Consider the following 19,200-nt stretch of genomic DNA (forward strand, 5'->3'; position numbering starts at 1 on the left):
TACCCGATCTAATGTTTATGCCAGAACGTGGCAACCGATCCCATATTTATGCCGAAACGTGGCAACCGATCCCAGTTAGTGTGTTGGATCGTGACACCCGCCCATTCAACAAACCACAATCACAGTCACAATGTATACTCTCACAATTATACAACAAGAGGTGATTCATGGAATACAATTATTCAATTATCCTCATTTACGATTAGGGTGATCAATAATGCAACATTCGCATACATACATGCATTATAATGAAGCAATTACAAACATATATCACACCAACATGAAATCACAACCATCACCTACCTCGAATCCAAGCTTTAATCCCCTAAGGCACTTGAATCTTTCCTTTTCGGATTCTTTCCGCTTGTTCTAGGTCTACAAACAATAATTTATATGCAAGGATCAACAATCAAGACCCAATTACCCGGATCACAATCAATAATATCAACCCTAGGTCAAACCCTTGATTCCCATACCCAGATTAGGGCTTTTCCCACCATAATTCACAGATCAAAACCCTCCCCTATCGATAATTACCCATTCGATTATGTTCTATTGATCGAAAAACGGATTTGGGGAGTGAAAAACTTACCTTTAGCATGAAGAATGGTGGAAAAATGTCAAGAGTCGCCTGGGGTTCGTTCCTTAGCTCTAAAAATAAAAATGTGCAGAATAAAGTCATCTGCTTGTAAACCTTCTCGACATATATAAACATATATATTAAAAATTAAAAGTTTACAAAATAAGATGTAATATTAAGTAATGGAAAAGGGTTTGAGTAAATAAACATTATCCTTTAGTTCTTTCAATTCCTGTCGAACCTGTCATGAAACATTAAAGAGTGAATAATTTTTTAAAAAATTGTAAAAAAATATGTTAAATGATAATATTTTTTGTAAACTAACCTTTGCAATTTTATTCTTCAACCCAACATACTTGTTTTCTAAGTCAACATCGTTCCTTTATGATGTTGCTTGATTTTCTGTCTCATGGTGACTAGAAGATTCATGTAAATTATTTTGATCAATGGCATTCGTCTCTTCAGCCGTAAGGACTATGTTTTTAAATTTATGCTGTACTAAAAAAATACGATGGGAGAATTAAAATTTTTAAACAAAAAGATAATAAATGATAATTATTAAAAGATAATAAATAATAAATAATAAATAACCTGGTTGTCATATGTTCTGAAAATGATATTCATTAAGTCCTCGAAGAAAATAATTTCATTCGATCTCTTCCAGTTGAAAATACGAGGTGTGCCATTTTTCAACAGGGATAGCAACTGTGTTGTCAAATGAATGACAACACTCATAAAACCAGACCTGCAAGGCTAAGTGGAATCCGCTAAATTTGAATGATGTAGTATTATTTCTCAACTTATGACTGCAAGCTTTTAGCGTCAACCTGAAACATTCAGTACCCCATGGGTAGTTGACATACTGACCGATCTCAACCAAATCAAAATACAGTGTAGGTATAGTTGTTTGGAGGCCTCAGAACCGATCAAAAATGTACTAATGAAGTACAAAACACCAATTTTAAAACGGTCTTCAGGCTCAAAGAATTTAACCTCTTTAAACTTATTCAAGAAGTCTAACTTAGGGACTTTGTTCATTTCACCAAAATACTTTTGAATTAGCCTATTTGGAATAGACGGATCTGAAACAAAGTCGCTAAGGAGTCTACATTTGAGACCCGTAACTGCTGCAAATTTCTTAACCTCAAAATGTAGTACTGTACTATTTATTTTGACGATGAACATGTCATCACTGATGTTTTTAGTTTCAATAAGTAGCAAATGACACAATAATTGACATTGAATCTTTATGGGGAGTAGCTCGTTAAATACACCAAATGGTCTTTCCAAAAAATGTTGAAACTTGCCCAAGGAATGTCAGCAAGTCTTTTAAAATATTTATGTTTGTGCATGAATCCCAGTGTGTGTATGGATAGTGTATAGATTCCTTGCCTGTAAAATAATATTGTTTATAATTAGTTATAATTAAATTAGGTCTAAAAAATACCCCAACTTTGGTTGGATTTGTTGTTGCGATACTAAACTTTCATAAGGACCTATTACCTCCCTAGACTATTTAGTACTATATTTTTTTACCCCCTGAACTATTTAATAGTGTATTTTAAAGGCATATATGTGCCCACGTGGACACATTACTATTTATAATTTTACATTATTTTTTATGTCCACGTGGATATATATATATATATATGTGTGTGTGTGTGTGTGTGTTTAAAATACGGTATTAAATAGTCTAGGGAGGTAATAGGTCCTCATGAAAGTTTAGTATCGCAACAACATATTCGACCAAAGTTAGGGTATTTTTCAGACCCTTATCCCATTAAATTATATCACAGAATTCATACCAAAATTAAATTAGTTTCATACCAAATTAAAACATACTTCATACCACATTCATAAACCATATATAAAGTCAATTCATACCAATTTATTCATGTTTCATTCCACATTCATGTACATAAATTTTAGTAATACATCATACCAGATTTAAAAACATTTCACACCAATATTATTGATACATCATACCAGATTCATGCGCACAAATAAATGAGATTGGAAAATTATTTTTCTTACTAAGAGGTGTGACATTTAACAAGCTATTTTCATAAATTTATCCAACTACTTTTCAAAAGAACATTTAATACCAATTTATGTCAATTTCATACCAATGTTAAAAATTGAAATACATAATTGGAGAAACTGAAAAAAAATCTTACTAGGAAAAATACTAATTTTATACCAATACTAGTCATAATTCATACAAAAAATGAGTCATTTAATAAATTGCACTAAATTCAACTAATTGGACTACTGATATCATATCGATTTCATACCAACGTTAAAACACATTTCATACCAGTTTCATACCAATGTTAAATCACATTTCATACCATATTCATAAATCATATGTTAAGTTAGTTTCATACCAATATTATTCAGAGTTCGTACAAGTTTCACACCAATACAAGTTTCATACCAACAATATGCATAATATAATATTTTTAACCAAAAAACTATTAACTTGAATAATTGGAAAATAAATTAAATATAATATTTACCCTAACCACTATTTTGCCTTTTTTGGATATTGGGATTTCTGAGTCCTCCTTCGTTGTTGCTCTTCTTTTTATGGTTTTGAAGACTGACCCATATCGACATTTGTTATTTTTTTTCTATTTTTTCTTCTTTTTCTCTCTTACAAAATTCGAATCCAAATTAGAAGGAGTTTCTACCATTTCTCCCCTCCTCTTTTGTCCCTTTTGATTTGCAGGACTTTCAATTTTCTTTGCTTGACTATTATTCTCCATTTGTGTAACCTGTTTCTTCGATTTAGAAGAAACACCCTTTGTCGGAATTTCATTCTTTTTTGGCGGCGAGGTTTGAGTCAATATGTTGAATGTTGGAGCATCTATTTCGTTAGTAGAAGTTGCTTCTACTAATCTAGAGCTTTTTTGAGGCGTTAGAACAGGTTTCTTCGACTGTAGAAGATGAGAAACGGAATGAATTACGTTTGAGAGAGATGTAAGATCAATTTGTGATTTCTGAAGGTGGGGCAGTGGGATGGTGGCATTTTGTATACGTTAGGTGTGATGCTTAGGGGTATGAGAATGACGTGGGTGTGAAATTTAAGTGGTGTGGGTGGTGTGGCGTGTAACTGTAAAAAAGGAACGGTAATCAATGTAAATCCCTATAATTGTGTAATAGATAATTATGGTGTAATCTTTCATTAAATAAATTATTAATAATATAAATTATAAAAAGATTAATTATTTAATAAAGTTAAATTTAATTGATATGTTATAACCCGTAATTAAACTCTTATAAGCAAGAATTTTTAAAAAGTAGGTTTAAACCCATACTGTCTTTTAAATGTGTATAAGGTGTGATTTTTCCAATTTTAATTAACTTTACCCTTTTCTCAAGCCAACACTTAAATTTTATCCCAATTATTACAATCCTAAGTCTAAGTCCACCAAAATTCATTACTTTAGTGCCGCAAAGTCCACAAATATTCGCTTTTCTTTTGGGGTCATTATTTAATTTTTATTTAAAAAATTATCTTGCAAAATTACATTGAAGTTGAAAACTAATTTGCATCTACCTTCAGACATTTTTATTTGAATTTTGGCCTTGTAAAGATTAATTATCAGATTTTTTTGTCTGAAGTTTGCCATGATTTGCCAAGGCCAACTTCAGACATATTTGACTGAAAGTGACTTAAGACTTGGCAAGACCAAACTTCAGAAGTTGGAGTTTCACTTGTGGTGTCTTCAATGAGCGAAGTTTGACTTAGACTTAGTTTTTCACTCGTGGCACGTACATCTTAAATATATATCACTCATGGACGTAACATAAGCTAATATCTATATTTTTAGTCTAAAATTAACCCAAAAATAAATAAAATTTTATGGGAATTTATGATATAATAAGTCATGAAATCTTGTTAATCAAGACTGAACAAAGTTTTTGAAGCAAAAGAAGAATAAGTTGAGGAAAAACGATTTTGTATAAAGGTCACCCTTTATGCATAGTTGTTATCAGTGGCAGACGCAGTATTTTCATTTAGGGGGTTCGAATATAAGAAGTAAATTTGTGAAAAGGTTGATTAAAAGGAGCGTAGTGGTGAAAGACAAGATCATTTTAACTCACCAAATTTTAACTCGTTTGGTCATGTTTCATTTAACATTTCTTCCTACTTATGTCTTGCTTCATTGAGCCTTTTAAAAATCTATTGTGCTTTTAGGAAAACAAATACAATAGTTATTTTTGAGTTGTGGCAAAACTCTTTTCAAAAACTGAAAACATAACTTTCTCCAAAAGCACTTTTGAAAATTTTGGCCAAGCACAAATTTGATCTCTAATATTAACGAGAAAAAAATTGAATTTATTAGTCAAACATGAAATGTTAATCTACAAAATAATTTTTTTGATAAAAGGTACTCCTCATAATAACAAATTATATAAATTTGGCCAATCCCCTATTAATTTTGTTGTTTTAACGTATATTTATTACTAGGAGCCTATTCTTATTCTATATCCTTCGTAAAATGATATAGAGTTTTTATAAAATTTATATAAATATATTATTTATGAAAAAAATCAAATGTTATATTAATTAATACTCCCTGTCCCAATTTATGTAACACTTTTCATTTTTTGAGAGTCAAATAGTTTAAGTTTGATCGAATATTTGCGCATAGAATTTTCAATTTTTAAAAAATGAAATTTATAAATTTATACGCTACGTAAAAAGTACTATAAGTCAAAATAATTAAAAAAATAAAAATATTTAAAAGATATACGAAAAATTCACGGTCAAAGATAGACTTGTTTAAATTTTGAAATTCAAAAAATGTCATCAAACTTCAACACAATTTTGTATAAGCTTTAGTGATTTTAGTATGGATATTAACCTTTGTAAAATCCAAATCAAACAACTATTTGAAAGTTAATTTGTGGGCTGGGCTTTGGAAAAAGACAAAACTAAAACTTATAGCTAAAAGCTTGGGATGTGGGGAAAGACAAAATTTAAGCTAATGCCAATATTTATTAAAGGGAAAATTAGCAAACTAGTCAAACTCCCTAACATAATTATTAAAAACATCTACAGTTTGAAATAATTATTAAAAATGTCAATATGTCAATATTTTTGGCAAATAAAATGTATCCTAATATAATTGATTTTCTTTCCTTTTATTTCTCAAATCAGGCCCCACATGCAACTAATTTTACTCCTTATACGTGAAAAAGAAGAAAAAAAAATCTCACTACCCACTTTCCTCTCTTTCTAGGTTTTTACCCCAAATTCTTCCTTTCTCTCTCTTGAGTTTTTCACCATTGTTCTCTCCTTTTCTTGTCTCTCTCTTGAGTTTTTCACCTTTGTTCTCTCCTTTTAAGAAAATCGCCTCTTCAACTTTACTCCAATTTGTTCAAGAAATCTCAAAATTTCTTCAAAAAAAAAACTCACCCACTGATAAAGGTAAATACATTGTCACCAAGTATCTTTTGATTTCCAAAATTGGGTGCTGAAGATTTCGAAAAACTTGTTGAAGACCAAGTTGAGGAAGAACAATTTCCTATTAGTTTGTTTTGTATTTATAGTTTTTTTTTTGAATTTTGTATCCTTTCTCAATTAAAATTCAAATCCGTATGTATGCTATTAATATTTGTATTCATTCAAAATCTCTGTTGCATAGATATGAATCTTGTATTTGTTCCTAATTTGAATTCATCCCAAAGGTATGTCAACTAGATATGTTTTTATTTATAGGAAGAACAACTTCCTATTGGTTTGTTTTGATAATTTTTTTTAGAATTTTGTATCCTTTCTCAATTTGTATTCAAAATCGTATGTATGCTATTTATATTGTATTCATTCAAAAATCATGTTGCATAGTTTATGAATCTGGTATTGTTCCTAATTTGTATTCATTCTAAAGGTATGTCAACTAGTTATGTATTTTATTTAAGAATGATTGCAACAAATATTCACTTATTCCTTTTCAGTTTTATATTTCATTCTCACTTTTTCATCATATTGTTTTTTGTAATTTATATATTATTATACAAAATACTACGTAAAAACTAGAATGTATACAAACATAAATAAAATACATATTGGAATGAATATGACTTAAGAAAGGATACAAGATTTTGAAGAAAAAAATACATGAATACAAATTCGTTTCTCAAATAACTATAGATTCATTTGGCATAACTATTGGAATGGATACAAACTAATAAAAAAACATACAAGTTTCATTATACAAAATACAACATGAAAACTATAATGAATACAAATAATATACATATTGGAATGAATACGATTCAAAAAAGGTTACAAAATTCTGGAAAAAAAAAAACAAAAATACATTGTGAAAAAGGCACACGTTTGAATTTTCTTTAAAAAATGTAACTGATGAGAAAATTAAGTGATATTTACCTTTTTTTGAAATATTCTCTCCCTTGATTTTCTCCCTTTTGTAATTAAATAATTGTATTCTTTCAAATTAAACAAATTAAGAAAAACATAAATAAGATATATAACAAACTAAATTATTGATACTTTTAATAAATATTGAAAATGTGGCTAAGGAATCCTATTAAATGCTAAAATATTGACATTTTGAAAATTTTCCCAAAATTAAATATAAGTGCAACTGGCAAGAATGGAACTTGGAACCTTGGAGTCATTCTGAACCCCCTTGACCACTGGGCTACGCGACACAGGTGTATTGAGGGGGTTCATTTTAATATTTATACTCATAAATAATAATTTTAACCTTATATATACGGTATAATTTTAACCTTACTCATCGAGGGATATGCCCAAGCATACAACCCCTCCAACAACACTATCGAAATGCTAGATTTAATAATTGTAGATTACCTCTTAAGAACAGTATAATTGGACCCAATGATCCCCACATTCAACCACACATAAACGGAACATGACCTTGACGACTAGAGGAATATTAAGATTGCCGGACAACCACAAATATGCATGGTAGCTCTTCTATAAATTCTCATAAGCAAGGTGGTACGTGTAGAACCACTAAAATACTTTAACAACTCCGAGACAACACCAATTATGTCATTCGAAATAACCAAAACTTCCCAATCTTCCCACTCAACCAAGAGAACATTGCATGATTTGGTACCACTGATCCACCACAAAAGTAAAAACACACTAGAGCATAGCTAGTGAATCATACTCACAACACTAACAACCATCATAAATACTATGACCATTAATCTCACTCTAAACCAACACTTGTACATGAAAACCTTTCTTAGGTACATAACAATCAATAGTAGTAAGCTTACGACTCAACCCAGGTGTAAGTCCTTTGAAATGCTCAATACCGAATACAATTGATCATTTCTCACCTTGCCAATTCATACCTTGACAAAATACATCACCACGAATGTAGACTCACAATGAAAAATCTGAATTGTAATTTCCACCATAAAACACAATCCCTTTCTCTATCAACATTAGCTTGTACCTTGAAGATTTTTATGAAATCATGGATCTTCGCTTATCATCGATTGCATCTTCATCGATCTTACAATATCTTTCGCTAACAATCCAATCATACTCATTACTAGACTCAAAACAAAACCAAATTCTTGTCATCACACTCAAGCTAATGTCCGCACACTCCTTTCTCAAGTCTTTTTCGATAGTTTTTAACCAATTCGACACAGTTGTGACACTATTGCCCTAGCCACAACAAAACAAATGAAATCACACGCCTCTGAACCCAATTATCTACTCCTCTAAAGATAACTCTTTGTCCTTTGCAATCAAATAAAATATTCATCCTCTTGCCTCTTTCTAAAGGCTGTACTACATCCCACTATATTTCTTCATCATGACCCTAGATATTTTAAATTCTATTTGAGTGGTGTCCCACCATCTTTCATACAACCACGTTACTCACCAAAAATTAGGAAACCACAACCCTAGGTACTCGCAAGTCGTAATTACTATACAAAATTCGCTTAATCAACAATCTCATTATATAGTTGTATCCCATCACAATCCATCGCGAACTCTTATTACCATTACGCTCAGTTAGCTCTGACTATCACTATGAAGTCAACCTTTTCATCAACATGGCACCTAAAACTCATGTATAATCATCAAATTTAAAGGACTAACCCAATCTTGGTACACACTTTCTTACTAAAATCTTCAATTTCCTTCACCCTAGTATACTCAATGGAACTTTCTTTATCCGTAAGCTTGTCATTCTGGTATCAATCCACTCCTTTATGGTTTAAGATAATATCACCAGTCCTCATACTACCCTTCTTCTTCTTAACAAACACGACAGGAGCACCCCACGGGGAAGCACTAGGATGGATGAAACCTTTATCAAGAAGCCCTTGGATTTGAGCTTTAAGCTCTCTCAATTTTCACACCACCGTAATAGACTCAATAGAGGGGGATTCAACGTCAACATCCCGAACATGAGCCAATAATTCAACAATCATGCCCCACCAGTTTCCTAGCCTGAATGGAGAATATGATCTTAGCTAGCTTAGGCTTGTACACCCCTTCCCACTCTAATCTTTCCCTATCGGGGATCTCTAGAGTTACCAACTTAATATTACAATCAAGCCCGGTATAATTGGGGGACAACTAAGTCATGCCTAAGATTATATCAAGTCAGTCATATCTAGCATAACCAAATCAACCCAAATCTGAAAATCCATAACCACAACAGGACAACACGATACACATGGATGACTATGAATGACTTTTCAATTGGGGTAGAAACATGGATGGGGGCATCACGTATATCAACAAACCACATCAAATCCCAAGGCAATTGAACTAACACGTACGAATAAGTAGAACCCAGATCACGCAAAACAATAGTCATCCAGGCACAGACAAGAGCAACACTAGTGGCCACTGCATCACACACCTCAAACTTGGTCTTGCCCGAAAAAGCATATAACTGAGCCCTGGTGTCTTGACGGGCAATCTCCTTGCCTGGCTGCACTACTCCTCTACCTGCGTTACCATTTCCCTGGCTCCACGGCCTCACTGATTTCCTCCTTATATGCCCAGGTTCTCCACAATTAAACACACTTTACGACTTATATTCGATTGCTGAACAATGAATTAGATCGCGGGGGTTAGTTCGGGTACTATTCGGGGTCCATAATTGTGACTAGGGGAAAATAGGGGAGACAGGTTGAGCTTCTGCCTCGCCTCATCCTGCTGTGACGGGAAAATTTCCGCAGTGGCGGCCTCGTCTTGGCGGGAAGAATCCCACCCCAACGGCCATAACGGAAACAGAACCCCTGCCAATAATTTTTCTAGGGTTCTTTTCTTTTCTAAATTCCACAAAGGTTCCCAGCTTTACTTAGCAATTTTAGAATAATCCTCATAACTAGGATAATCATTGTCTACCCCCCAGTCAATTCCACGATATATGAAACAATTCATTCTTGTCAATTCAGCACCACATCCCACACATCCCCAGGATACACCCAGGCACTCACACGACCCTTAGTCAAGATCTTCCTTTCACAACGAATTTCACGATACTCAAGTATTTACAACTTGCATAACTTCAACGACTAGTCCAACATATTGTACATATCAGAGTTCAGACACACATTTATTGTGCAAATAATCACCTCATCATATTCAAGCAATTACAACTTCACATTCGCAGTTAATTCAGACAACCAGAAGCACACATTCAAAGTTTCCAAGATACAATTCACATATAAATTCAAATTCTTAATTAGTTCATTCCATAAACGACTATCAGCCATGCCTTATACGGTCCCTAAGGCGAGATACTAATTGGAACCTTCTCGGTTTCCAATTTGCTTTGCTTGTGGCCCATCAGTCGTGACCACGACGTCTAGTTCACTTCATTGAGATACCAATTGGACTCAACTCATACCACACGCGACAATAGTAGCTAGCGAACCGCACAAAATTGCTAATTTCAATCCTAGAACTTGGTCGAACCCAATTCTTAACAGCCTCAATCTTTAGTTGATGGTAACCAGACCTTAAATCAATCTTAGAGAAAAATGATGCACGTTGCAATTGATCAAAAAGGCCATCTATCCGAGGCAATGGATACTTGTTCTGAAAGGTGACCCTATTCAATAGTCGATAGTCTATACACATCCTCTCATGCTAGCGATGGTGTTACCACTTTGTTGCTCTAGTTCGGATCATAGAGTGAAGGAGGAAAGTTACCAATTTGTATCACCCAGATACCAATTGGATTCAAGTTATAGTACGAATGAGTAGAAAGAAGTGAGTTTTTACTAAAGTCTTATAGCCTCTTGAAGAAAAGTACGGACGTCTTTGTACCATTCTGCAAGACTCTACTAGACTCATTTTGGTACATCGAGATCAACAAACCTAGGATCTGATACCAACTTTGTCACGATCCAGACCATCGTGATTGGTACCCACACTAACCATCCGGTGGGAGAACCACTACTACAACCCAAACTAAGCAACTAAACCAAAACTAAGGCAATTAAGTTACGGAAGCAAGAAAATACTAAGGAAAGAAATAGAGTTTCCATAAATTCTAACAGAAGTCTAACAAAAATAACTAACAATGCGGAAATTCAACCCCCAGAACCTGAAAGTCAATGTACCAAAACTCTAACAAGATCCATAAGTCTAAACGAGATCTAAAGAACTAATCTAAGTTCGAATATGATGGACTAGACAAAAAGAGAACTCAAGGAAGCCCGAAAGAACTGGCTCACCCTTGAATTCGAATCGACGATCACTGATCTTCTAAATGAGGTCTGTCAATAGCCATCGGAAGATGCCCTGTTCTCAACAAAAATAAGAGCAAGTGCAGTATCAGTACACAACCACCGTATACTGGTAGGATCGCGCGGCTATCCCACTAAGTGTAACATACATTAGTTAATACAACAATATAATCACATGCACATATCGTACATATACAATATCATCAACATATACGAACTATGAACAACTTCACGATTCTCACATATCATAGTTATATCAATTTAGAGCATCATACCGTCTTCCAATATCAATCATCATTAGCTATGAACGAACTCATCACAAGTAGATACACAACACAATTCAATGGTCTTCTCACGGAACCCAATTCAATGGTCCGCTCATAGAACCCAAACCCAAACAGTTAGCATACCGAAACGTGGTATCCGATCCAAGTTAGTGTGCCGGAATGTGGCAGCCAATCCCATATTTATGCCGAAACGTGGCAACCGATCCTATATTTATGCCGGAATGTGGCAACTGATCCCATATTTATGCCGGAATATGGCAACTGATTGCATATTTATGCCGGAACGTGGCAACCGATTCCAGTTAGTGTGTCGGATCATAACACCCACCTATTCAACAAACAACAATCACAATCACAATCACAATGTATATTCTCACACTCATACAACAAGAGGTGATTCATGGCATACACTTATTCAATTATCCTCATTTACAACAAGTGTGATCAATAATGCAACATTCACGTACATATATGTATCATAATGAAACAAGAACAAACATACATCACACAATCATAAAATCACAACAAACAAGCTTGAAACCCTAAGAAACTTGATCATTCCCTTTTCGAATTCGTTCCGTTTGTTCTTGGTCTACAAACAATCAATATAATATGAGAATCAATAAACAATTATTAATTACCCGGATTACTAACAATTCTATGAACCCTAGATCAAACCCATGATCCCAATCATCCAAATTAGAGTTGTTTCCACCATAGAATCTATAATAAAACTCTCTCCCATCAATATTCACCCATTCTATTACGTTCTACGGATCGAAAAACGGATTTGGGGAGTGAAAAGCTTACCTTTAGCCTCAAGAATGGTGAAAAAAGAGTAGGAGTCGCCTGGGGGTTGTTCCTTAGCTCTAAAAGTAAAACAGTGCATAATGAGGTTGTTTATGGGTTTATTAATGACTTTAATTCGCGTCGGGCCCGCAAGAGCGGCAAACATTCCCGTCAAAGAGGCCAAAATGAAACAGAGAGCTATTTCAAGAACTCCAAAATTCTCATTTCATAACTCACCCGATTGTTACCAGATTTCCCCACACCTCAAGGACTCCGATTTCGTCCAAATCTGGACAAAGTTGGAAAAAATCCAAATACTACAAAAAAAGTTTCTAGCCCTAATTCTTTCCCCATTGGCTTTTCCATAACGACGGAAATCAGGTCGTTACAGGTTTATGCTCTGGAAAGGTGAAGCTAAGCTTCTGATTTTTTTCATGACAACAATTGAAAGGGATGTGCATGTATTGGATAAGCATGCCAAAATATATAATGTTTGAACCTGTCGATATCAATTCTCACGACCTTACAGAATTTGTCGGTAGTACTTAGCTAATTCATCGCTAAATAATTTCTAGCAAATTGAATTTTCATATAATTCATTGTTAAGTGAAATTAGCATGATATTTTTGTTATTTAGCCACAACATTGTGTTTATCGCTACCATATTTTATCATAGTTATGCATGCTAGTTAAATGAATCTACTGAACTTAATATTTTCGATATAAATATTTATAAAAAGCTTTAATACTTATTTAATTATGAGTGTGTGAGTACAGAAAGAACAACATATATAGCTCAATGGAAAAAAATCTCAAAGATTAAACTATACGTTAAATTTAAATGTTGAGAAATACATATCTTGTACATATATTTTTGTATATTTAGTTTTCATATTTGTACATCAAATTCCATTAATTGGGGATCACGATTTCTTTTCTAAAGCTAGGCTAGATTGATTTGTATCAAGTATACGTATATATATTAGTTTGTGAATATAGAAAATCACTTTTACCAGAATATATTGTTTTCTCTTCTTTTCTAAGATGGTATCAGAGTTTGATCATTCCAAAAGTCCAAACACTAGCAATAAAAGTAAAAATATGGATTCATCTTTGGACTCGATGCTTCTATCACTATAACAAAAATAATTTTTAGCGACAATAAATACACATTAATAAAAAGTGCTAAAGTCTTTACCGACATTATGTTATTAGATTCAATGTCACTAAAGACTTTAGGGACATACACAAAAAGTGTTATTGCCGCTAAAAATACATATTTAGCGTCAATTGAGCTATTACCGTTAATTAATTGCTGCTAAAAATAATTTTTTGATATAATGCATTGTCAACAAGCTCGTCATAATAGAGGTTTGAGGATGGTGGAGGCACACTTTTTTTTGTTGTTGCAAATATCTACTTCCACAAAATAAACATCTAATAATAAGACTGTGGAGTTAGAGCACTACAAAATTAGATAAAATGCATTTGTCTTTGGTTATATCTTTATAGAAACTTTCAGTGGATACGTCAAATAACGGTTGGTTTTATACAACTTGAAACATATAGTTTTTAAAAAGCTGAATGAAAAAGCATAAAAATCTATAACTCTTATATGCATTTCCTTGAATATCAAACAACCAGAGGCGGAGCAAGATTAGGAGTTTGGGGATTCTAAATTCTAGAACAGAACAAAAAAATATTACAAAACATGCTTCATTCGTTGATAGTGGGATTCAAAACTCACAACACTAGTGTGAAAAACATTTTTCATCGTCATTTTTTACCACTAAATTGTCAATCAATTTTGTTAAGGGTATATATATATATATATATATATATATATATATATATATATTCAATTTTTAATGCAAATACAAGACTTACGAAAAAGCTAGTAGGTTCATCCGAACCCACGAACCCCCACCTAGCTCCACCTTTGCAAACAACCTCTTCACTTCATAATATATCAGAAAACAAAAAATGCTTTTTTCGATCTATTAATGAGACATGACCAAACGCCTCATTTTCTTTTTAATTACTTGATTCATGCTTGTAGATTTGATTTTTTATTTTTTTTTTAGAAAAACACACTTCTCTCTTGTTTGTTGAAATAATAAGGCTATATATATATATATTTTATTTTTTTTTTAATATGAAGGACAAATAAAAAGAAATGAAGGGAGTACAGGAAAGGGAGATCCAAAATGGGCAACCATCATTAATGTTTGACACACCTATATATGATGCCAAAAATAGTTGAAAAAAAAAGTGTCATGAAGAGGTAATAGGTTGCAACAAGCAAGGGTGGTCCTTGTTATTTATCACACCTAAAAGCCATAAAATGGTTTACATATACCAATGAAGTGATCTCTCATCAACCAACTATGCCTCCTTTTCCAACAACCCATCTAATTTGATGACTCATATTTATTGAACTTGTATTTTTTCCCCCACTTTTCTTGAACAAATCTTATATATGCATCCCCCCTCCAATATTTAAAGGGATCATGCACCATCAAAAATAAAACATTGATAGTATAAGTTCTTTATATTACTATAATACTAATTTAAAACTCAACTATAGTAAATAGTGCAAGTTTTTCTACTAATTTATCAGGGATAATTATCTAGTTAATAAATTCTAGCCTAACCTAACTATATTGTTTATGAGAAAATCACACATCATGAATAAATGAATAAAATTCGATCTTACATACAAAATATATAATTACCTTTTAATATTTATCAAATATAGTTTTATATTACAAACAATATATAGCAGATTGAGGCAAATTTGGGATGGAGATTTTTTGGGATGTCGACTATCAAAACTTTCACCTTATTAGTGAAAGTTCCATTCCCTGCCTTGTAATCTTCTTTTCCTATTTCTAATTTTATAAAAATAAAAATAAAAATAAAATCATGCTTGATTAAAGTATATATGCATTAGAGACGAATAAAGAAGTAGATCTGGAGAGACAATGAGGTCTAATTTTTTTTTTTCTAAATAAAAATCATCAATAGAAATAAGTACAAGCAAGGGGGGCTAGGCCTTACCTTGTCAATCCTAATGAGGCAACGAACCTCTACTAATTAACAAGCATGAAAAAAAATAAGAGCTAGAGAGAACTAGGTATTCTATGATCATTAAAGAATTTGTAATACACTCTATGATGATATTATAAATGAGAATACTTGAAAAATGCACAAATATAAAATTCAAGAAGAAAATTGAGTTATCAACCTCAAACTTACTTTTACAAATGCGTGAATTAAAAATGATAGATAGCCCATCTACCTGAAGTATTTTCATCTTGTCTTCTTCTTCAAATTTGTCCAACAAAACTTGATTGTTCATCACTTCTTCTTGGATGTATTGGATCTTGTTGAAACTATTGACACTGTCATATGGTTTTGCTTTGCCAGTCGCATCGGTAGGTGCCTTGGAACAAACTCTCTTGTCACTTTACCATTCCAACGGTGCTGCCTTCCATGTGTCTTCTTTTTGTTTTTGTTGCTTCCACTTCTTTGATGTCGAGGTGATATATCCCCATCCCTAGCCACTTTATCAAAGCATATGTCCAACATATTTTCTTCCTCATCCTCATTAAAAGAATCATCGCCCAAATCACTTTCATAACCCCTAGTTGGACTAAATTCTAATGCTAAGGCCTCTTGTTCCTTCTTATTTGCAATTATACTTTTAGGTACAAATTTCAAAGCTTGTGGACTTAATTTTCTATTCAAAAGCGGAGGTGAAACATGATCTTCTTCATCAACCAAATCATCCCATCTAGGAGTACTCATCTCCCTTTGCTTTTCTTTCAAGACCTCATGAGCTGAGGTGTTTGATGTGACCATGGGTGACTTGATCGCTAAATTGGGCTTGAGCAACATGGCAGCCACACTTTCTTGAATAATTTTAGCTACTTCAGGATTAGAGATATATGTAGGACTCATAACACTATCATTTTTTTCAGTCTGCATGTTACTTACTCCAATTGGCGTGCTAACTGATTGTATATTATTATCAAAATCCGCTCGAACCAAAGTTTGCTCATTCGTGGGATTAGAATCAACTAACTCTAATTCTTTCTCCACCTCGAGTGCTTCAAACGGATTTGTACAAACAATGTCCTTCAGTTTGTTAGATTGCACTACTAGATTAATAGTTAGCTAATCGATTTGGTCAGAATAATCAAATGATACATATAAGACATTAAAACTCATCCTTTTTTGTCAAGTATAGACACGTTTATATATCCGATATCTTCTAACTTGTTTTGTTACTAGGTAATTAGTTAAAAAGGTAAATAATTTGAAGAAAAAAATTGGGTGGTAATTGGACCCCCCACATAGTTTACTTATGTAATTGACAATTTCACCGTAATGTACATGTGTTTCTATATATATATATATATATATCCCTATACATATTCTATCATAAAACTTTGCTAAATTTTATAAATGGTCCATAAAGTAAATTTCCTTAAACCAAAATCAGACAATTTTTTTATCTCATGAAAATCATAAGACACTAACCATTGTATTCAAAAATCACAATGGTAAAATTTTTTAAACTTACTTGGAGGTAAAATGGCTTTCACATTTTTTTGTTTTTGTTTTTTTTTAAGGTGTTAGGTATCCGCATTGAACCTGACTAATTTTCTTATCCAGGTAGGGCCCATTCAAGAATAGCACTTCTACCAAAAATTTTTCTATAAAGGGATAAGAACCACCATTCACAACACCACATCCTTTGCTAATACCAGAGAGGTGGAATGCCTTGAATGAATGTGTGGTAACAGGTAAAACCCAAAGGTTGTTTCCATCCTTGTGGTGGAAAATGCAAACCATCTCTCTTTTTTATAAACACAAACCTCAAGTTAAGGGAAAAGGCGAATTTTGGACGCCGTTAATGGTGTTAAAATAAAAAAGGATCTCGCTGCTAAGGCATCAAGTTGCCCGTTCTGGTTTTAAAAATATTTCAGTGGCCCTTTATGCATTTTGAAAGAAAAAAGTGACCCTTTTGGCTTTGGACTCAAGTTTATGACTTCTACACCTTCTAGAAATAATTACACACCGACGAATTGAAAATAAAACTAGTCATGAAATTATAATGTCAGTCAAACAAATTACAAGCAATACCTGAATTATAATCAGATCCGAGTCTTGCGTCTTTATAATCACAAGAGAGTTTCAAACATAACTAAAGAGTATCAAAAACATTTTGGGTAACTGGTCCTGAGGAAATAACTGTACTAATAGAAGTTCTAGGAAAAAGTAACAAACACTTCATCAGCTATGAGATATTAGTAAAACAACTGTTGCATTCCTTATGTTTTGGCACTATAACCAGTTTCTCCAGATTTATTGCGTGCTCAAGTAAGAACTTCAAGAATTGATCAAGCTCTGCTGCTTCAGATGTACGCGTACCACTACAAAATGGAATAACCTTGACATTCTTCAAATTTTGTAAGAAAACTTTGAATATGTTTTCTTCAAATGAGAGGAGGTCATATAATTCCAACGTCTCAGTGTATTTTTTGTCCTGAAGAAATGAGTGGTCGTGAAATTGAATTACACACTCTTTAAGTAACATTGTAATCAACACTTGACACGTAAATGAAAATACAAATTGGCAGAAAATAATGAGATGAATAACATACCTCAATATCATGAAATATCATCAGATTTTCCAAATTAGGAGTCGACCTTAAGAGTTTGTCTAGCATGGGGAAGGAAACTTTTGAAATATAAGAACTTATTGTCAACCATCTGCATTCTAGCAACGGTAAGGAGACGTTTAATTGCTGGTCCATCATCCAAATGGAAAACACCTAAACAGAAGAATGAAACAAAATAGAAGGTACGTAAGTACATTGAACTGTTAAAATTGTTCTGTTTCTTTTATCTTTGACAAGCCTTCATAAGTTGTATAGAAAACAAACATACTTCGTGAAGTAGATACAAAATAATTTTAGATTCTCCATAACTTTAGTAAAATTACTACTGTTACCGGTTAGTAGGGATGGCAATGGGGCGGTCCGGGGAAGGTTGGCTTAATCCACAAAAAATTTAATCCGCCCTGCCCGCCCCACATAATAATATTTTTCATTTTCAACCGACTCCACCCCGCCCAACATAGACTCATCCCACATGAACCCGCCCCACATAATTTTTTAATATTTTGTTTTTTCTAGCTAAGTTGAATACTAAAAATAAAATTCATAAAAGTAAATTCAATGTTTCATTAAGTTGTATTAATTTAATAGGATAGTGACTTAAAAAATTATTTCTTAAAGGTCAATTGGAAATATGTAAGATATTGTATTGTTTTTATTGAAACATTTTCATTTACTATTTTGAATATTTTAGTAGCTTTAAAGAAATTATCTTAATAAATAATGCTCTATCACTCTTATAATATGTAAAAAGTTAAAATTAAGTTTGAACCCACATAAAATCACATATACCCGCAATCCGCCCCGCCCAACATTATTTTTAAAAAACCCACTTTAACCCGCCCCGCATCCCACACCCGTCTCGTACAACCTTAAACCCGCTCCGCATAGCCTTAAGCCCACCCCGTCTTATTGCCTCCCAATTGGTTAGTGCTAATTAAAAGAATTAGCAATGTGTGTACCATTTTTTTGATTTCTTGTTTGTCTCTTTTACATATACTCTAACTCTGTTGATACTTAGAAGCTATTGGAAAATATCAATTCTAGTATACTTAGTTTCAGTTTATTAACTGTTTGGGTATATATATAGAGAGAGAGCGCTTAGCATATTATAAGA

The 19,200-nt window shown here is 32.9% G+C and overlaps 1 protein-coding gene and 1 pseudogene across 1 annotated transcript; both read right to left on the reverse strand.

The window, feature by feature from the left end:
- Nucleotides 1-17,129: 17,129 nt before the first annotated feature.
- On the reverse strand, nucleotides 17,130-17,275 carry LOC125849629 (U6atac minor spliceosomal RNA; annotated as a pseudogene).
- A 426-nt stretch (nucleotides 17,276-17,701) lies between these two features.
- On the reverse strand, nucleotides 17,702-18,224 carry LOC125846734 (uncharacterized). Its single transcript, XM_049526326.1, has 2 exons — nucleotides 18,069-18,224; nucleotides 17,702-17,950 (listed from the first exon to the last, which is right to left on the reverse strand). The coding sequence occupies exons 1-2, from the start codon at nucleotides 18,222-18,224 to the stop codon at nucleotides 17,702-17,704; spliced, it is 405 nt and encodes a 134-aa protein (XP_049382283.1).
- Nucleotides 18,225-19,200: the final 976 nt, after the last annotated feature.

This window comes from Solanum stenotomum, chromosome 12, assembly GCF_019186545.1.
Source record: "Solanum stenotomum isolate F172 chromosome 12, ASM1918654v1, whole genome shotgun sequence".
Lineage (NCBI taxonomy): Eukaryota > Viridiplantae > Streptophyta > Magnoliopsida > Solanales > Solanaceae > Solanum > Solanum stenotomum.

Excerpts from the sequence above, each read along its gene's own strand:
- LOC125846734 (XM_049526326.1), bottom strand. The coding sequence starts at position 18,224 with ATGATGGACCAGCAATTAAACGTCTCCTTACCGTTGCTAGAATGCAGA. Across the intron at positions 17,951-18,068 it reads TGATATTTCATGATATTGAG|GACAAAAAATACACTGAGAC; the intron begins GTATGTTATTCA and ends TCATTTCTTCAG.